The sequence below is a fragment of the Eurypyga helias genome, unplaced genomic scaffold, assembly GCF_000690775.1.
Source record: "Eurypyga helias isolate BGI_N326 unplaced genomic scaffold, ASM69077v1 scaffold39528, whole genome shotgun sequence".
Taxonomy (NCBI): Eukaryota; Metazoa; Chordata; class Aves; order Eurypygiformes; family Eurypygidae; genus Eurypyga; species Eurypyga helias.
In genome coordinates, this window is record NW_010269515.1 from 516 (window position 1) to 20,420 (window position 19,905).

Here is a 19,905-nt window from a genome sequence, read left to right on the forward strand (position 1 = left end):
CTCTACAGTAGGAGCATTTCGAGATTTGAATGACTTCAGCTATACCAATAGGTGCTCGCTTCCTTCAAAAGCATGACTTGATAAATCTTACCTCTATGAACCACAAAGTAATCTCCAACGGCCCTCTGAGACACGAGGAGGAATGAGTTGCCTTCGAACTCCAGAGTGCCGGCTGTTGGATAAAACAAATCCAGCATGCATGTAGGATCCTGCTGAACCTGATCCCACGGTCTCCAGTGATGTATCGCACCTACATACACACACACAGAGCAATTCTTGGTCTGAACTGAGACATCCACTCTTAAGTGTATTGATCTGGATCTTTCCCGCTCAACGTGCTGCTGCTAAACGCCCATATGGTGCAAGGGTTTTCTAGGGCGGAAAAGGAGAGAACAGGAAGAGAAGACATTCATCCCTGGTTACAGGAAGAAACCATCGCACAACACAAAAGTATAATTCATTACAAGTGAAACTGTCTTTTATTTTAAGCTCTCTGTTCATCATGAAGAGCAGGTTTTACCGTACACTCTTCTCTCCCTCATCACTCCCTCGTGGTCCTAGGCCCAGCAAATCAATAGTAGTGATTGTCCTTTGGACATCTTGACACTCTCCAGACACTCAGAGCCGCCCTTCACTAGTATTTCACTGCAGCATATAATTTGGCCTTGTTTCTAACCCAGGCCCCCCGGCCTGTTAACCCTTGCACTCTCCTCTTGGTGCTGTCGCTATCCAAGGCCTGAGTGGCTCCCTTAGGTGGGCTCGGTGAGTCTGCTGTATCCCCTCCTTCCAGCTGACAGCACAGAGCACTCTGCCCTGCAGCTCCCCAGCCATAGCCCTCTGCCAGGGATAACTGTTGGCTCCTCAGAGTTATTGTCCTGGTAAATCACCCCAGGGCGAAAGGCTAACAGCTCTCCCAGGTTTGCAGAGGGGGGGGTGGAGGGGTGACTGATTGCGGGGCTGGTAATATGGGAAATGTGCCCTCAGGTACTGTACACACAGGGCATTTAGTCTGCCAGCAAACAATGGCTAAGGAGGGGGAGTGAAGGAAACACACTGGAAATTACAGTGGCTTTAGCTTCCAAAAGGCTTGTAAGGAAGCTAAAGCCACTTAGGAATTTTACAGCGCTCAGCTCTATGATTAGGGTGCAGCGGGAGAAGCAGGCAGAGCCCAGAACTTCCTGCCTCATCGTCCTTGACCCTCTCTGCTAGAGCAGTGGCAGAGCACTGTGGGTACTGATCCTGGGGCACACCGCTACCTCACCTGGGTTTGGAAAGGGAATCTTCTTCTAGGATCCTAGAATCCTAGGAAACTTCTAGGATTCCCTTGGATGAAGAGCCCTGTGTTAAATTGAAAAAACCCATAATTAATAATTTAAAAGTGTCATAAACATCAGAGAAAATACACTTTTATTTTTGAGGTGGGATGTAGCCAGTTGCCTAAATGCGACCAATTGCTCAGCTTCCAGCTGTGCCCTGTGCTGCAAGCAGTTGTATTCCTGCCCCCCAGGAGGAAATTGTCCTGTGAGAAGCACAAGAAATCCCGGACAGGAGGAGAGCGATGGAGTTCTGTTTGGAGACTCACTGATCAGGGAACAAACTGGGAAGATAATGCTAGGAAAAACAGGACACTTGGGTTTGTAAGGGAAGCAAACAGAAGGATCACGGAGGAGTTATACGGCAGGTCCTAATTCCACTTCCTCCCTCCCAGAGAGGACTGGAAAAAGCAGCATTGCAGGAGACCTAAAGTACCCACTTTAGGTGGTACTGAATTCAGTACTGTGACGTAACTGAATCGGCTTCTGGAGGTTCAGGTGGGCATCAGCTCTGGCACAAGGTGAGGAGCAGGCACAGGAATGGCCCTTGTCTTGCCAGCAGCAAGTGGCCAGATCATCGTAGCCACACTGCCCAACTCAAGGTGCAAGTGGAATCTTCGCTTCGCATGTAAACTTAACATTTGCGTTATCTTGCTGAGGAGAAATCTGTGAAAACGGCTCTTTAAGGATCAAGTTAGCAGAGTAAGGGTAGGAGTAATGGCAGAATTACTTAGACCCATCATGACTTTGGGGCTTTGTTCCTTCCATCTTTGCAGGGAAGGGAGCAGCAGCTTTCTGCCCATTGGAAGGGATGACTCCCAGCTTTCTCATGGGAAGTGTCAGCTGTTGGGACATGCTGCCTCTAAGAGACTTGACTTTAATACATTAACAAAGCCTATATACAGTTATTTTGCAGTGGAGCTTACATTGCCGTGCTCTGTAAAGTTCGAACTAATGCACCTGATACGGATAAATAATTTGTCACAATGCAGTCTAAAAATGTTCTATTTTTAAACTAATATGGTTTCTGAAATACATTAACAATTCAGCCAAGTTTCAGACTATGATGTGGTTCCTAAGGATTCTACCAAGCAAGCTTATTTCTACCAAGCAAGATGCCTACCTGACTCGTAGATACTATCCTCTCACGGGAACACAGGTATGACACTAATTTTCTTTAGAAAACTCTTCATCACAGCACCAAACATTTTTAAGCAAAATAAACAAGTACACATTCCCCAATTTGTTTATCTCAAAATCCCATGCTGGAGGAAACCTCTAAATTTGAACTGGTGTCATGAGTATAAAGGTTGTGTTCCTTTCTGTGGTCTATCAGTACCAGTCTTTGACACTGAAACTGCCACCTGTCAAAACCCTAACTCCCTCTTGCCTTTCTTTCCCTCTCGTGGCTTCTGTCTACCCCAGTCCCTCCCCTTCCCTCGCAGGGCTTTTCTACACTTAGAAGAATCATAGAACGGTTTGAGTTGGAAGGGACCTTAAATACTTGCTGACCACCAAGCAAGTATTTTATTCCGGCTGCTGAACTGTCTTTTTAACCCCTCTGCACCAACTCACAGGCCCTAAACCTACAAATTCCAGGTTGGGTTGAAGCCTGACATGACCAAATTAGAGTGGCACCATGAGTTATCCTTCATCGAAGCAATTGATGAAGTGTACGTAGTTGTAGCTCATTTTACATGTCAAGTAAGGTCAAAATTTTAAGCCCCAGGGAAAAATGTAGTTTTCCTTTCCAAGTCTACCATGTCCCAGACAGGGCTGCGCTGCTCTGACACCTCCTCAGAACTGGGAGAACTTTCTGATAGGACAGTCTTGAGGTTTGGTTTTTGCTGTTGTTGGCTTTTTTCCACCCCGTAAAGACAAAAAAAAAAAAAAATAAAAAAATCCCATCTGCTATTCATAGTCTGTCCTCTGTAAGAAAAAAAGTCACGTGCACAATAAATAAAAAGTTGGGCTTCAAAATCCTTTATTTCTCCAGGCACCTAAAATAATATACCAAAAGAAACAACTAAGAGCTGAGTAACCAGGGACTCAACCCCTCCTTCCTGAAAAGTTTCAGCTGCTAAAGATTCCTATCCTTGCCCCTCAAATAAATATTGAGGAAGCAGCCAAGTTCACATCTTCCATAAACAAATCCTTCCCCGGAGAAAGATCAGATTTAATATTCTTAGTGTTTCAAAAGCTCACCTTTTCCTCCCCAAAACCCCTCTGTATATCCCAGGGGAACAAAGAACCACTGCTTGCCACCTGAAACGACGTGTCAAAAGATCAGCGAGAAGGTTATTTTCACCGTCCCATGACCACCCTAGGATCTGCCGTCCTGAGTCACCCGTCGCTCCGTTTAGAAACCTGTGGTACTACAGTTAACTCGGATGCAGCCGTGCTGGCAAAGACACGTGAGCCCCCACGGCGCCAGCGCAGGGAAGAAATCCTGTCAGAGGCGTCTCCGCACCAAACCACAATCAGCGCAGCCGTGCAACGTAAAGAAGGTTAAACCCGGGTACTTCTAACCGGCGTTAGCAGCAACGCAGAGCTCCGGGCAGACCGGGCTTTTGGTTCAGAAAGCTCTGTGCGTTCGTGATTACGGTCGCAACGCCGACGACAAACCTCGCAACCTCAAGGGATTTGAGGGGAGAGGGGAGGCTGGTTCTTTGGTCTGTATTCATCTTACTGGTGAAACTGCTGACTGAATCAACCAAAAACTATGGGAGGGAAATGACATACAATCATCGGGAGTTAATAAAGTTCACGAGCGCTACACTAGCTCTGTATTTAAACGATGTGCAAGGCAAGCATGCTGCGGTCAGAAGCACCCAAGGCCTCCGACACTGCCACCCTCAAAGGTCCTAGCCAGGCAGCGGACACTGTTGGGACTTTTCTTGGTAGTGAAACAGGTTTCCCAAAGCAAGCAACGCTGACATTTAACACAGCTTTCCCAACAGAGCCCTGTCCAGTAAGATTCCTCTGCAAAGTGATTTCCACTTGTTCCTTGTGTTTTTTGGAACCGCTAGCACACCGAGATCACATGAAACCAACACGCACAGAACACAGCTAGCAGTCAGCCGCTGTAGCAAAGGGTTTCAGCCTTGAGGCCTTAGATGCAAAGAAGTAGTGTGGGCAACATCAGAATTTCTGGAACTGTATTTCAAAAGTGACAAGTGATTTTACCTACAGGACTGCCAACACCTACGGCCACTTCATCGCTGGTTCTCTGTTGACCCAGTGCAAGAAGATAACACACAGATCTGTCCGCGAGGCCTGCAAAAAGATGGCTGTTTGCCATCCGTTCCAGCAGCCACTCACGGCCGTGGCAGTAAAATCCTACCCTGTCCTCTCACTAGCCAGCACCTGGTTGGTTACTTGTCATAACTGGTTTCTACTTTACATTTTGCTTGCTTCCACAAGGGTGCACGTCCAAATAGATTTCCTTGCGAGCAGATTTGCAAGACACTACCAAGTGAACAACAGCAACAGTAACATTGCTAAACAAAACTGCAAGGTGAGCCAGAAAAAGGTTTTATTTCATTAGGAATGGTACATTTAAACACATGTAAGACTTTGGGATTAATTTACATATTTTTCCAAAAACATTTCCCTTCTTTAATAATACAGAAGTTAAAAAAAAAAAAATCTAATTCCGAATTATAAGAACAAACAGTATTTTCAGTGAAAATTTCTATTAATCAAAACAACTGTGCATTCAGGAAATTTAAAGAAATTGACCTCTTTATGCTTTAACAGGATTAACTTTTCCTGTCACAACTGACTACACTTTTCCTGGGATTTTTTGCTGCTGTCATTACTAAAATAACCTTCCTTTCCACCAAGACTATTGCTAGTCATACACAAGTTATTCAGTATCATACTTTGGGGTATGAAAGCTATGTCACTTTTATAAACATCAAAAACATGGACATGCATATTGACATCTCTGTGCAGTTTTACGGAGTCACCTGTCAAATAAGGCCTCTACATACAATACCACATACTACTGAATTACTGGAAAATTGGTATAATGGATTCCCAATAATCCTGACATCTTGATGGTACGTCTTATTTTAAGAGGAAATTCCACCTTTCATTACTGGTTAACATTGTATTGATTCGCTATCCAGATGAGCAATATTCAACCACCTGATGTGTATTCCTGAAAGTCTGTTGCAAATGAAGCATGTTACCAAGGTCATTTAAAGCTGGAACTTAAACAGCCTGTTCAGCCAAGCAACGGGGCGGGGGGGGGGAAGTGAGCTCTAAACTAAATTCAGCTGGTCCATTCATTCTCACACAGAAAAGTAGCCACAGAACCTTAAAAGGAATAAAATCTATACTTCCTTTTCTCGGACTGAATACCAAGGACAAAAGCTAACACAGTATTTTGGAAGTCAAAGGCCTTAGAGGTGGAGGGGAAAAGGGAGGGCAAGAGAGGGAGAAAGCAGCGTATTGTCTCATCCCATTACCTCAGCATTATGTGTACATAATATATCTATGATAGAAATGTTTACTAATAGCGAGGGGGGGGGAAATTAAAAAAAGACTTCCCACTCCAGACTTCGCTGAAAGGAGAAAGCCGACAGCCCCTCCTCACAGAGATGGCCTATTTGATGACAGGCACTTTGGCAATGTAAGAGGAGGTTACCCTTTCATCATGTTAACTCTTCCCCTCCCAGTTCTCATGTATAATTTGTCTCAAGTCTTCAAGAAACTTGAATCAAATTAAATTCATTAATACACCTCTAAGAGCATGTTAACTACGGCTATGAGCAGAGCTCGACCTAGAACGAGATTTCCTTTTAGAAGAAGAGGGAGAAGGGGAAGAAGCTATCAAGCTGGAGCGGTGGCTCTTCTGGGAGTAACTCTTTTTAGGTGTACGACTGCGGGAACGAGACCGGGATCGAGAGCGGGACCGGGATCGAGAGCGGGACCTGGACCTGGACCTTGATCTTGACCTGGACCTGGACCGGCTGTCCGATCTGGAAGATCCTGTAGACCTGGACCTGCTGCGAGATCTTGAGTAACTCCTTGATCGAGATCTGCTTCTAGAGAAACAAAATTAAGAGCTGTAGTCTCACCTCCTGCTAAATTTAACACACTCAAATTCTCAGCTCTTTTGCACGCACGGCACATCCACCCGAACGCGCTACGCGCAGCAGCCAGGTATTTCAGAGCGCTGCTAGGGTTCGGAGACGCTCCACCACAACAATGTCTTCTTGGGCCACGGCTAACAGGAACTGCTGCCCTGACACACTCTGCTAGCTTGGCAAGGTATGAACTGCCTAAGAACAGAGGACTTCCCCCTGCCCCTCACCAGGAAGGGACAAGCAGATTTTTTAGCCCTTTATCAAGAAAAGCAGAGAAATGAAAATTCAGACCTGCAGTACCTATGCTTTCTAGAAACACCCATTTGAATTAGTTAGGTTTTCTTTCAAAATGCTAAAAAAGTCTCTAAAGGCATAGAACACCAGGGCACTTTAAGGCCTGAGAGTTTAACACCTTCTCTAGTTGTGTGTCCTTTTTGTCATGAAAAGAGATAGATTTATTTTTAACGAAGACAACAGAAGAACTGGAGCTAACATGCTTTGTAAGGACGGGACGGCACAACCGCTCGGGGAGTAATGCAAGCAAGCTAACTTTTTCTTTTGTTCTTATGGAAAAAAGTTGGCTTTCCCAGCAATCTGAGAGACACTTCACAGGACTGTGAAACAGCTTTCCATTCAATTAAAAGGCCTGTAATATAAAAATCTATATTTTTTTTTAAGTTCTTTAATTTAAATATCAAATTTTATATTTTTTTTAAGAAGTCTCCTTAATCTCATCCAAAAGTGTTCTATTTACTTTATTTTCAGCAAGTTACCTCTTATCTAAACCTGTTTACACTGTTAAAAAGTGGTTCTGGGCAGCGATATTGAGCTTGGGGCCAAAGAATTAGATAATAAAACTTTGGCAGCGATACTACCCAAATCCATGCCCTCAGCAGAATTTCATCAGGTCAAATGACATACCTATGCCTTCTGTGATCTTCAGTCAGTTTAATTCTGCGTCCATTCAGCTCAGTGCCATCCAATTTTTCCAGTGCGCTCTTCATATCACTATAAGATGCAAATTCCACAACCCTGTATACCATCAGGAAAAAAGAAAAAAGCTTTAGGAAAACTGAAAAAGCAAGGACAAAAAGCTTGGGACTCTGTCGTGGTTTAACCCTGACCAGCAACTAAGTCCCACACAGCCGCTCGCTCAGTCCCCCCAGGTGGGATGGGAAGAAAAAAATCAGAAAAGTGAGAAAACTTGTGGGTTGAGATAAAAAACATAGGTGAAGCAAAAGCTGCACACACAAGCTAAAAAAAGAAGAAAATCTAGGAAGCCACACAAACCTGTACCAGCTGAGGAAAATATCTTTCAGTCTTCCACTAAATAGCATTCTAAAGCTGTCCAAGAAACAGGATAAACTTGCAGACTCTCCTGCCCTATTTATATTTTTCAACAGTACAAAAACATCCCCTCTTTTTATGTTTTCCACTCAAAAAAGTCCAAGTTGCATTTGCTTGCAGTGGCCCTAGAGCACTGTTTTGCCAGCACAGACACTATTCCTATTTCCCTCTCTCCCGCTCTATCATGCAGGAACTTTGTAGTATGCAGAATTAAGAATGGAGAGGAGGCAGCTAGGTATTCCCTTGGAGATCGGTTGTGTTCATTTCCCATGACTCTGACTGCTGAAAGCAAAGTGGCCAGGGAGAGGAGGTATTTTAGCCTCAGGAGTCAGAAGATAAGTGATTATAGATAAATAAGTTAAAAACAGCAGGACTCAGCTGTTGAAAGGTATTCTCCCTTCCCTTTCTCCTTTGACACATTGTTTTCATGGCAGAGTACAGACCGAGTTCGATACCACTTCTGAACTCCCCTCTCACTATTCATTTTTCTTTCTAAACTGCAGAAATTTCAGGATCTCAGCCACACCACATATTTATGTTTCATTTCTTTTGCATTACAAGGACATTTTAACAGTTTCAGTGATCATACAGGTTTAGACACAATGAACTTACCCCTCATTCCTGTTGTTTCTGTGTGCATCCACATAGGTGACCTCCCCTGCCTTTCTCATGACATCTTTCAAGTCCTGCAGCAGAAGTGAACATTTTAGCCTTAAACAGGACACAAATAAGTCAGCTAGCAGTATGCAATACCCCCTAAAACTTTCTCTGCTAAAACTGCTTAATGCTTTTACATTTATATATAAAAACACATATAATTTAGGAAGAAAGTTTCTGAAACAGCCTGTGCAATAGCAGCTGCATATAGAGAGGATCCCTCATTTTTACAACTACAGTGAATAAAACATCCCCTTTAAAATAATCCTGCACCCCAAACCCAGCTATTTTGAAAACACAACGCAATACTTAAAACGCCAACATATGCACCGAAATCAGAACTGTAACAGATAAAAGGCAGCGTAGCATTAAGCACAAGTTTTCGCGACTAACGCCCCACTTAAATGACAATCCAATATATGTAGACAGATTCATTCTCACCTCCCCCGACTTCACAGCAAAATTAAAAGAAAAAAGGTGTAATTATTACATAATTAATAATTTTACCAAGAGGGGAAAAAAACCACCATTCTTATATTACACTCAAATATCTGTCACACTACAGTGCCACGTCAGCAGGCAGCCTCACGCTTAACTCAGTAAAGGCTGAACACGCAGACCCTGTAAAATTCCTTGCTCAGCAACAGGGTAAAGCAAAAACAAATAATGTAAGAGGTCACTAGAAAAGCTAAACATTTGTATAAGTTAAAACAGTACTTGTACCGAACAGAATCCGGTATTTTATAATCCCAGACTACTTACCGCAACGTGCCACGAGTGGCAGGTGGCATAGGAAGGTACCTTAAGCAAAGAGCTGCTTGTCCAATACCTAGCTGGCCAAGAGGAACTCTCTGACATGAGAAAGGCAGAGGGATGGCTCATAGCAATACGCTTCACGGAGGTACCAGAGGCCCTGAAAGCACTGGACATAGTCTCCAGAAGTGGCTAAAGAACCCGAGGATGATCTGTGCTAGCCAACCGAGACCAAACCCAGGCAAACCAAGATCTAGATCGCCAAAAAACAGGAGTGTCATAGGAGCCAAAAGGAAAATGCAGAACAGGCCAAACCCTAGAATTTCAGTCACTAGAAACCCCCAATTCTTTGGTTCTTTTACCTCCACACATGAAAAAATGAGTGTTAACCAAATCAAAGGCTGTTAGAAGAGGTTTAAAATGCACTTGGTTAGAAACGTGTTTAAGGAAGAAAAGACTACAAAACAAAAAAGGCAAGAAAAATTTCAGAACATTTGCCACAGAAAATAAGAAGGCTCAGTTTTATCTGACCTTTCAATTCACATTCTAGTTTTATTTTTAAAACTCCATAAGCAAACTAGTAGGTATTTTCCCTGTTTCACATGTGTTTAACAGCAAATGAAAAGTGGGCCCTACAGCACCCTTGGAAGTAATACTTCAGCCTCGGTATGTTTATGTCAATTTAGAGATCGAAGAACAAAATTTTGGCTCTGCTCAAGTCACAGCTCAGGACTGGTAAACCAAAAGGAAGCTAGAAAAATGTTAAGATACAAGATTATTTCCTAATTCAATAACTTTGGGCTTTAAAATGGAGGCCCTCCCCCTCAGACTTGCTGAATCCTAGGGATCATCATCAGGAAATACCATTTGTAACAGTAATGTCAACATGATTAAGATGCCAACATGATTCCTCAAAAGAGAGTAAGTGCACCTGTGTTATAAAAGTTCAGACTATTTGCTGTTATTAGGGGAATGTTTTAAACTTATTTGGTTTTACAGCTAAGTGGAAATCAGGGGAACAGTCAAATTTTATCCTAAAGTTTACTGTTCTCATTCACCTGAAACAGCACAAGAATACTCTGTTGTCCTTAGCAGCAAAGTAAGGCATGGGACAACCATAAACAGGAAAAACAGATATTAAAAATTACATCTTGATGTAAAATGATCTGCTTTTCCCAACTGCTTGAAAATTCACAGATACTGAAGAACTAATTGAGAGTGGTCAGAAAGCTCTGAACACGCAGAAACCTATGTTTGCTAAAATAAGGAGAATTCAGACAGTTTGTCTACTATTTAGAAATGAGATTAGCTATTAACAATATAGACAACGATCTGAGGAAACTGATCTGAATCCAAATGACGTGTGGGGCGTTTTGTTTTAATGCCCCAACACAGTAACTTCAAAGGAGGCAGAAGTTATCAAAGCACAGGAATCTACACACACCAGAGACGAAAAGGTGAGCGTAAGTTTTGAAGCAAGGCTCCACCACCAGCTGTGCTTGCTACCAGGCTCAGGGATTAGAAAGGAAGAATGATGACACCACTGTTAGTGTATTAGCTGTTTCAATCTGCCCTGTCAGTAGCATGGTTAAAAGAAATTGAAACACGATAAAAGCAGTACAGCTTCAAGACTGAATGAGGCTTGCACAGAGATTTTAGCTTGATGCAATTTCTATTTAGGCAGGTACCAAGAAGTCAAGTCTCTTAGGGTAATTTATCATATACTTAAGAGAGTCACTAAACGTTTAATTAGAATCCTAAAGATTCATCAGTGCGAAATCTGAATTGGGTGGGTTTCAGTCTAAAATGGTAAGCCCACATAAAGCCATTATAAATATTCAGAAGGAAAAGAAAGTTACAGAAGGGTTAACTTTTTTTCCAAGTTACAAATTCAACACTGAACAGCATCATAGGATTTACTCCCTTTAACACGCCATTCCAGCTTACTTCTTGGGTCCCCACCGTCATTTCCAAACACTCTGTTTTATAACAACCCCTTCATATCTGTAACTGCACAGCATACCCGGGAAGACATTCGGATGAAATCCACTTGCTGATCACATCAACTCAGAAGTTGTTTTTTTAGTTATTCAATAATTAACACAACCGTACAATTAGGAACCTTTTGAACCTGCCATGCAGAAGACAAACAAACCTAGTTCAGCCATTTATCTGCATGGACTGTACCCAAACTCTTATGAAACACACCAGCGGAGCTCCAGGCAAGCCAAACAGCCACCTCGTGCGGATGTAGCTACAAGACCAAGGCTTTGAACATTCAACGTGTTCTACTGCATCTTTCAGTACACTCATTAAAGTCTCTCTGTGCAAAGTATATAAAGGTTACTGAATGAGACCAAATCCCACTGTTCACTCACCTTTTGTAAAGAGCATCTCTTTCTATGCCCTTATAAAGCAAACTTTCTGTATACTGTATACTACACTGAATCCAACTAAAGGAATTGATTACATGGTTATTCTGTTAAAAGCTAGCTATAATACTAGCAAGACGTGAAAAAAAAAATTAGGAAAGGTAGTAAGAAAGCTTCAAAAAGACATTTACTGGAAGTTTGGGGTTTTATTTTAAGCATCTTCAGTAAGCATACTTTACACAGTAGCTTTCTTAAGGTTCCCTTTATTAAGGATATATTACCAGACTTTGCAATCATGCACCAGGTCGCAAGAATATGTTGGATGTCCTTTTCTCATCTCTTGCATTTCACTCAAAACTAAGGCATGCACTTCCAGGGGTAACAATACAAAAGCAGGAGGTGGTGTGAATCGATGCTATGCTTCAGTATTTCAGAAACAAGCTAGAAGCTACGCAAGGTTTTATCAGTAGGTAAACATGAGTAAGCAAGAATCAGTTCGCAACCACAAAAATCTAGTTATAGAACTACTTGCACAGCTGTGAAACAAAGACTTCTTTACGTGTTTGAATGCTAATTTTCAGCAATCAGCAAAGCTCTTTTTTTTTTTAATCATTTTTTTGTCCAGGTTAAATATTTATGATGGCTTTATTAAGAAATTAGGCTGAGAGCAGTCTACTTACAGGGTAGGAAAACAAGATGTAAAAAAAGATGCTAACTCACCTGCCAGCTGATGCGGGATGAAAGGTTCTCAACTATGATCCTGTGTTCAGTACGAACAGGAGGTCCATACCGGCTAGAAGAGTTCAGAGGAAAAAAAACAAAAAGGGAAAAATCTCCAGTGTAAGGAATTTAGTACTTAAGAAAGATGATGTTTTCTATAGTTTGCTGAGAGCTTTAAGTACTTCCCTTGTTGCTGGACTGCAGATTTGATTCTCCCTAGTCAAGAACATACTTAATGTCCGCCACAAGAAGAGAGCTACTGCAAGGGGATTAAAAAGGATTTTGATGAAAAAAAACTTTATACCAAGGCAGTCAATATAGCTGCCATTTTTTCTAGATACACTGAAATAAGTGCCTAGTAGAACGAAACAAAAATAAAGGTAATTAGTTTAATTTTGGTATTTAACAGGCTTGGCTCACACATGCGGATTTAGAGGATATTCATGTAAAGGGCAATTTTTTTGGTTTTAGTCGGTAGGATAAATTCTGCTTCATGTCAGGGAGACAGAAGGAACAATTTTAAAGGCGTCTTAGTTCATGTTTCTAAATTCCAAACTGCTTGTTAATATTTATAAATGCCACCATGACCTGTATTAGTTATTTTTGTGGGTCGAAATATTCTTATTTTAGTAAAATGAGAGCTAGATAACTGGCTGCCCTGAAATAAGTGTGGCAGTTTACAGTTCCTGAATGAAAGCAGATTTTTTTTTTTTCCACTTAACCAAGTATTAAAGACCCTTTCAAAAATGAACATGTGGCTTGAAAACGTTCATACAGAAAAGAACAGTAAAACACCTGGAAAAAATAGTGCCCTTGCAGGTCATTTCTATTCCCAAACCTAGTAATTCCGAATTCAAAGGGATCTAAGAACTATGGAAAAAGGTATGCCAGCCTTTTGATAAGTACCGCAGAATTCTAACAATGGCATTACCTTGTATTACTACATAAAGATTCAAGAATCAAGAACACTGACCTGAGAAAGTTATTCTCATCTTCTCCTCCCATAGACACATAATCCTAAATTGTGCGTATGGATTTGTACACTGAAGCATAGGCAATTTCATTTCAGTGCATACCTCAAAGTGTCCCAATTTTTTTCAGAACATCCAGATCTTCCGGGCATTTAAAGAGAGGTCCCAGAGTCCCAAAACTGGCAGGCTGAGTCTCATTTTTCCATTATTGCAAACGGCAGTCTCTTCCTGTCTGGCATCGGCAGTCTGACGTCATGAACATGACTACAACGTCAGATGCCCACGACCTTCAATCACACTTCCTACTTTAAAAGTCCACTTTTAGCCTGGACCTCGGACCAATTATACCGCATCAAGGTTATGGCCACTAAAGAAAAAATAATCTAATTAGCATACTTGCATATGCAAATTAGATGTTCCAGACACTGGTTTGCAACTGGCAGCAATTCTGACTTTGAAACAAATGCAGAGGTTTATGTCAGTTAATTCTTCGTCTTTCTTCCACACTCTACTCTGCACAGGCCACGGCTATAAACGCTTCTACAGAGTAAGTTACTCCACACACATTTACTTCACACATGTAGACATAAAGTACAAAGATGTAATGTGTAGTTGTTTGGTGGAATATATGCAAATCTGCAGAACCTTCACAAACTCCACAGCAAGCTGGCACCAAGGTTCGCCACCGGCTCAAATCACTGAAAGCGAACACCTCCGCACACACTGTATGTCCGCTACAGGTATTCTAGACATGAGCTGCGTCCTGTTTTTCAGACTCCATTGTTGGCCAGAGGCTCTCCTTCAGCAAGGCACCTGCTCGGTCAGCAAACTCGGTCAATCAGTATTTAAACACTTCTGCACATGCTAGTGTCTTGTGCCCTAGCACTGCTCCTCAGTACAGTTCCTTTCGTACGCTGTGCTGAAGTAAGCATTTTGATAACCACACAACTGGAAATGTGAAAGCTTGGTTAGTCAGTAAATACCTTAACTATTGCTCTACAATATTTCTACTTAGCCTGTAAACTCAGTTTAGTGACATAAGCCTCAACAGAGAAGCTCTGGCATTTTTCTTGATTTAGCATTAAAAGCAGCCAATCCAACTGCAGTGTTACTCCTTCCCATCATTTACACAACAGCAGGAAGCAAGACAAATGCAGTGGCTACAATATGGAGAGGGAGCATTTCATAACAGGTTCGTGAACCTCTGCAGGCCAGTTAAACTGCTTTAAAACCCACATTCTCCTCAGCCAGAAGAGGTAAATAATAGTGATGGACCTCCAAGGTTTGAAAGCATAAAACTTTTCATGAAGCTATACAAAGAAACAGACCTGGATCCCTAACTCCCACCACAAGAAAGAAAAACACCCCAAAAGCAGTATTTCAGTACAGTTCTTCAATTACTGTTTGTAGGAAACAGAGTCCAGACCACCTACCTAGATCCACTCTGCGACTGGTAATAACTGAACCGTTGTGAGAATCTGCCCCTTCCTCTTCGGGCTCGAGCATGCTCAATTGTAACCCTTACAGGACAAAACAAAGCAAACAAAATAAAACTCAAACTTCAAGTATTTGACATGGACTTCAAGCTTTCGCAACTGGGAGCATACGTGCACAAACAAGAATTATTTTGCCCTTGCAAGCAATGATTTATAAGACAGTCACTGGCATTTCTTAAAGAGCCAGCACAGGGGTGTTCTCCCATCTCCCTCAGACTTACACCAACATTGTCACGGGTCTGTAACTCTGTTTGAAACAATTAGCTTGCTCAACCAGAGCCCAGGAGTAATCACAGAGGGAAAAGAGGACCAAAATAAGTAACAACCACCTAATGACTCAAACCCAACTGCCACAATCAAAACTGAAGATGCTCCGAGGGCTGGAGCACCTCTGCTATGGGGACAGGCTGAGAGAGTTAGGCTTGTTCAGCCTGGAGAAGAGAAGGCTCCGGGGAGACCTTATAGCACCTTCCAGTACCTGAAGGGGCTACAAGGAAGCTGGGGGGGACTTTTTACAAGGGCCTGTAGTGACAGGACCAGGGGTAATGGGTTTAAACTGAAAGCGGGGAGGGTTAGATTAGATATCAGGAAGAAGTTCTTCCCGGAGAGGGTGGTGAGGCACTGGAACAGGTTGCCCAGAGAAGCTGTGGATGCCCCATCCCTGGCAGTGTTCAAGGCCAGGCTGGATGAGGCTTTGAGCAACCTGGTCTAGTGGAAGGTGTCCCTGCCCATGGCAGGGGGGTTGGAACTGGATGGTCTTTAAGGTCCCTTCCAACCCTAACCATTCTGTGATTCTATGAAAATAAAAGTTACGGTAACATGCAACGATTACAGTCTACATTGATGCAAACTGCAGGGCAACACTCCAAATGAGGAGAGGCTATCATCAGCTTTTCTTTCTGATGTCAGAAGAGAGATAACTAACAAATATCTAAGTTCAATTCCCTTTTACTAATATTCCTAGTGACGAGACCTTGAGTTAGCTTTGAAGGAGAAATGGAGGCAAGTGAAGAAACAGTCAGCCCTGATTCAAATCACCCCTTCACCAGTCCTAAACTATCTCTGCCTCATGTAAGACTGTAGTCAGGTTCCCAGTGAAACTCTTTATCTCAAGTTATGGGAAGTGCATCCCACCACAGACCCACAAGAGCACAAGCTACTGCACTGCATTTGGATCCAAAGTGCTTTTGCTGTTCTTAAAGGAAACTATGGTATCAAGCTTACCTTTCATCACACAACTCTTTACCATTTAGTTCATAAATTGCATCATCAGCATCCCTGTGGTCTTCAAATTCCTAGAAAGAAAATAGGAATGAAAAAGTAGTTTCCCTCATAGTATATTCAAATGCTAGAAAAGAGGTTTTCTTTATAAATTTTACATTTCTGCAGCAAGTAGCAGCCAGAACTTTGAACAAGGAAGTGGATTCCTCGTACATTTACAACTGAAAAGCCCATGATGTTCCCATTTACAGCCATTTCTTCTCCCTCCACCCTGCAAACTCCTTTTGCCTCCCCCCCGTTGTTTAAGTATTTGCAGGAACTATATAAAATAAATTACTCAGTTTACTACAGAAACATCTACATTTTTAGGAGAGAGATGGGGGGGATCACTTCAAGGCATGCAGTTTAAAACACAGCCTCACACACAGGGAAATCCTATATAACAGCAGGAGCTGATCAACTGCAACCAAAAGCAGGAGAGCTGTGCACTCCCAAAACCCTCTTAAGAGTTCTGCAGCTGAATCAGTTCTTGATTAGCAAAGACAAAGTGAACCAGAGAAAAAATCCTTCTGGTTTGGTTCTGGGTTTGGTTTTTTTTTTTTTTTTCCTGAGTGTATTTAGCTCACCACTCTGGTTTTAAAAGGTGCCTGTGTGAGAAGAGTAAGAAACGTAAGCCCTTCTTCAGCACTGGCCACCTATAGGTCTGGATCAGCTGTAATATGCAATTCCATATACTGCTGCAACGGAATCTGTCGCTTCGCTTTTGGCAGCAATGCTGCTTTAGTCAGCCCGAGTAGCCTCTGCCCACTCTCCAGCCCACTGGTTCTTGGCAAAGCCATTCGTACAACTCTGCAGGAAACTAGGTCAAGAAACGCATCCAGATGAAAAACAGCACACTTTGTGCAGGAGGTGGGGTGAAAAAGACAACGTTATTTTTCAGCTAGGTCAGCTTCCCAGGTAGGTTCATTATGTAGCTGAATAACTGTGGTAACACCACGTGAGGCAAGGGGAGAAAGGAAAGAAAGCAAGCAGTGAGAGCAAGCCGCTGGGTAGGGACTGCTTGAACCAAGTGTGGATGGAGGAAAAAAACAAATGTGGAACTTCAGCTTGAGAGCAACCAACAACAGAAAAGAAGCTGCTTCTCAAGTGGAAGAAAGCATTTGCGTAACTATAAACAGCTTTTCAGAAGCAATACTGGCTTAAGCAATCTTCCCCCTTTTCCACAGAAATCTGCTTCACCACCAAGTGCAACACCACGCATCCTTGCGTGACAACGCAGAGTGATCTTGGGAAAATTCATTTAGGCTCAGCATTTCAGGGTATCAACAGTTAGCACTTACAACTCCCGCAGTTTCAGCCAGTTTCTGACAAACTGCAAGTCTACTTAGCTTTACGGTGCGAAGCTTGAACGGAATCTACAGAACTTCAGTAAATTTCATCAAAGATGAAGCAATGATTTTGACCAAGTGCAACGAAATGCTTTTAACACTGCAACAGGGTTCAATCTGAATCACTTGGTTTTGTAAGAGGTTTTATAAACACAGATCTTTTAAATCACCGAAACCAAAGGTGGACTGACACGTGAGGTACCGCAAAGGGTAATACCGTTCAACGTATTTATAAATGATCTGGATGACAGGACGAGTTCCCAGTTCTGTGGCTGACACCAAGGCGGGAGGAGAAATAAAAACACCAGAAGCAAAACCCACCACAAAGAGAGACCTCGATAGGTGGAAGGATTAGGCCAACAAGAATTGCAAGTTTTAACAGGAAATAAACATGAAGTCCTGCACCTGGAATACAAAAACCCCCAGCAGCAGAACAGGCTGGGATCTCAGTTGCTGGAGAATAGCTCTGCTGAAAAGGACAAGGCAATCCTTGTGGAGTCAGCTCTGCGCGAGTCAGCAGCGTGGCCTTGGTGCAACGGAAGCAAAACGCGTCCTGAGCTCTATCAGGAAGAGTTCAGCCAGCAGATCAAGGCATGTCATTATTCCACCCTGCTTGGCACGTTAGGCCACACCTGGAACACTGCGTCCCATTTTGGTCCCTCCAGCTCAAGAAGGACATGGACAAATTGGAGCGGGACCAGCAGAGACCCATCGAAACTGATCAGAAGGTCGGAGAACAAAGGTTGAGAGTGCCGCGTTTGTTCAGCCTGAAGAAAAGGTGGCTCAGAGGGGATCTAGTCCGTCTCCCAGTACCTAAAACACAGTTACAGAGGTGATGGAAGTGCTTTCCTCACGTAAGTGCACAGTGATGGGATGCCAGGCAAAGTGGGGGGAAAGTTTTGTTCAGATGTAAGCAAAAAAAAGTCTTCATCATGAGAACCATTGTATTTTTTAGAGAGTTATGGGGCAATTATTCAAGCTTATTAGTGAGCTTTGAAAAGAAAATGCTTCTGCCTAGGAACTGGAAAAGAAAGGAAGGAGGATTGGCTGACTCACTACAGGAGTGAAAAGAAGTTGTTCCTGAATGAGTCAACAGCCCTGCCCAAGAAGAGAAGAGGAACTCTCAGGGAAAGGTGATTAAGAAATAGCAGCAATTGGAAAGGATGCACTAAATAAACTCAGGCTCACCTCTAGATTGGCCATTTACCTCCGGTCTTTAAGAGGCAGTCAACAAGAAAGCTCATACTGCAGGGCAATCGGGAACTGGCGCGTGTAGGTGCCAAGAAGTAATACTCATATGACACTGAAGTAGGCAAAGCCTGGTTTTTTGTTCTTTTCCCAAAGCTTCACGCAAGGGATTGATCTTGGCAGAGCCCACGGCACGTAAGCCTGACACAGTGCAAGTGCAGTACCAACCTTTACAGTTCGAACTCAGTGCTGCACAACAGCAATTCTCAGAAACAGGCTGAACCCAAGTTAACTTAGGAACCTGTAAAGCTGTAGAAGTCTGGACAACAGTTTAGGAGCACAGAACTCTAGGAAGCAGTGGTAGAAAACTAAGACCCAATCAACTGTCTATGTGAAGTCTGACAGACGCACGTGCCCTGTGAAGATACACTGACGGTGAATACACCTCACTTCAGCCGCACAGGAGTTCAAAGCTGTGCTGCTTACACCCAACAACAAGTGCCTGTTACACCTGTCCCCTTAGCCAACTACTCTGCTTTTATGTCAGGCCAGCATTTAGAGACATGACCAAAACTAGAAGCAATGACAGAGGAACACAAGTGACACTGTATAAACTCTTCTCCAGGTCAAGACTCTGTGAAGATCTGTAATCACCCAACAGGATATTTATACTGTCTTCAGAAATAAGGGACGAAATTTAAACCCATGGAAAACTATGATCAGACAATGCATTTAATGCAGCAAGAATATTATTTTTAGCAAAACCTGGCCAAACGCAGGAAAAACTGTAACCCCAACTCTGAAAAGCAGTGTGAAATGTGCATTAATATTTTCCATTTCCCATCGGAACTATTATTCTCATAAGGACCTTCCCTTCCTCGATCAGTCTAGCAAGGCTAGTACCTGCAAGCAAAAGGAAAATAAGGTATTACTTACCACAAATCCAAATCCATTTTTCAGATGGATTTCTCGTATGCGTCCGTATCCTTTGAAGAATTTCTCCACATCCCGTTCCCGAGCACGTGAGCTTAAGTGTCCAACAAAGACACGGCAGCCACTCATCTTAAGGTCAATGCTAAGAAAGAAAACAGCACTGTTTATCAGATTAAACTTAAAATAGGGTGATTAAGATCACTGTTACATCTCAGAAATCTTGGTTAAATAGGATTTGATTTCACTGTCCTCCAGGTATACATGTTAAAAACCCAATTCTCTATAGCCAGAGCTGAGAAAATTCTATCTTGCTGAATTTTACACAGAACTCCCAGTTTTGCCCTTTTTAGTCACATAACTTAAAGACTTCTTGTATCTGAAATAACGCTTTTGTTTGTTGCTAGACCAATAAGGCTTTTGTACCACAGAGCATGAAAAAACCCCACTCTC

At 42.6% G+C, this 19,905-nt stretch overlaps 1 protein-coding gene across 3 annotated transcripts; it reads right to left on the bottom strand.

Moving 5' to 3' along the window:
* Positions 1 to 4,827: 4,827 nt before the first annotated feature.
* On the bottom strand, positions 4,828 to 19,586 carry LOC104504126 (serine/arginine-rich splicing factor 5-like). 3 transcript variants are annotated; one of them, XM_010158132.1, is made up of 7 exons: positions 19,459 to 19,586; positions 15,950 to 16,020; positions 14,663 to 14,749; positions 12,259 to 12,331; positions 8,369 to 8,442; positions 7,331 to 7,441; positions 4,828 to 6,367 (listed from the first exon to the last, which is right to left on the bottom strand). In XM_010158132.1, exons 1-7 carry the CDS (start codon positions 19,582 to 19,584, stop codon positions 6,076 to 6,078), a joined length of 834 nt encoding a protein of 277 aa, XP_010156434.1. In that variant the 5' UTR covers positions 19,585 to 19,586; the 3' UTR covers positions 4,828 to 6,075. The 3 variants fall into 3 exon arrangements, with proteins under 3 accessions (XP_010156434.1, XP_010156436.1, XP_010156435.1); XM_010158134.1 differs by having other exon boundaries at positions 4,828 to 6,337; positions 19,459 to 19,584; XM_010158133.1 differs by having other exon boundaries at positions 4,828 to 6,346; positions 19,459 to 19,584.
* Positions 19,587 to 19,905: the final 319 nt, after the last annotated feature.

Bases quoted from the DNA above. Each gene is read 5' to 3' on its own strand.
- LOC104504126 (XM_010158132.1), bottom strand. From the start codon at position 19,584: ATGAGTGGCTGCCGTGTCTTTGTTGGACACTTAAGCTCACGTGCTCGG. The intron at 12,332-14,662 runs GTAGGTGGTCTG...GAACTCTTCTAG, and splicing joins CAGTCGCAGAGTGGATCTAG to CCGGTATGGACCTCCTGTTC. The intron at 6,368-7,330 runs GTATGTCATTTG...TTGTTTCTCTAG, and splicing joins GAAGATCACAGAAGGCATAG to AAGCAGATCTCGATCAAGGA.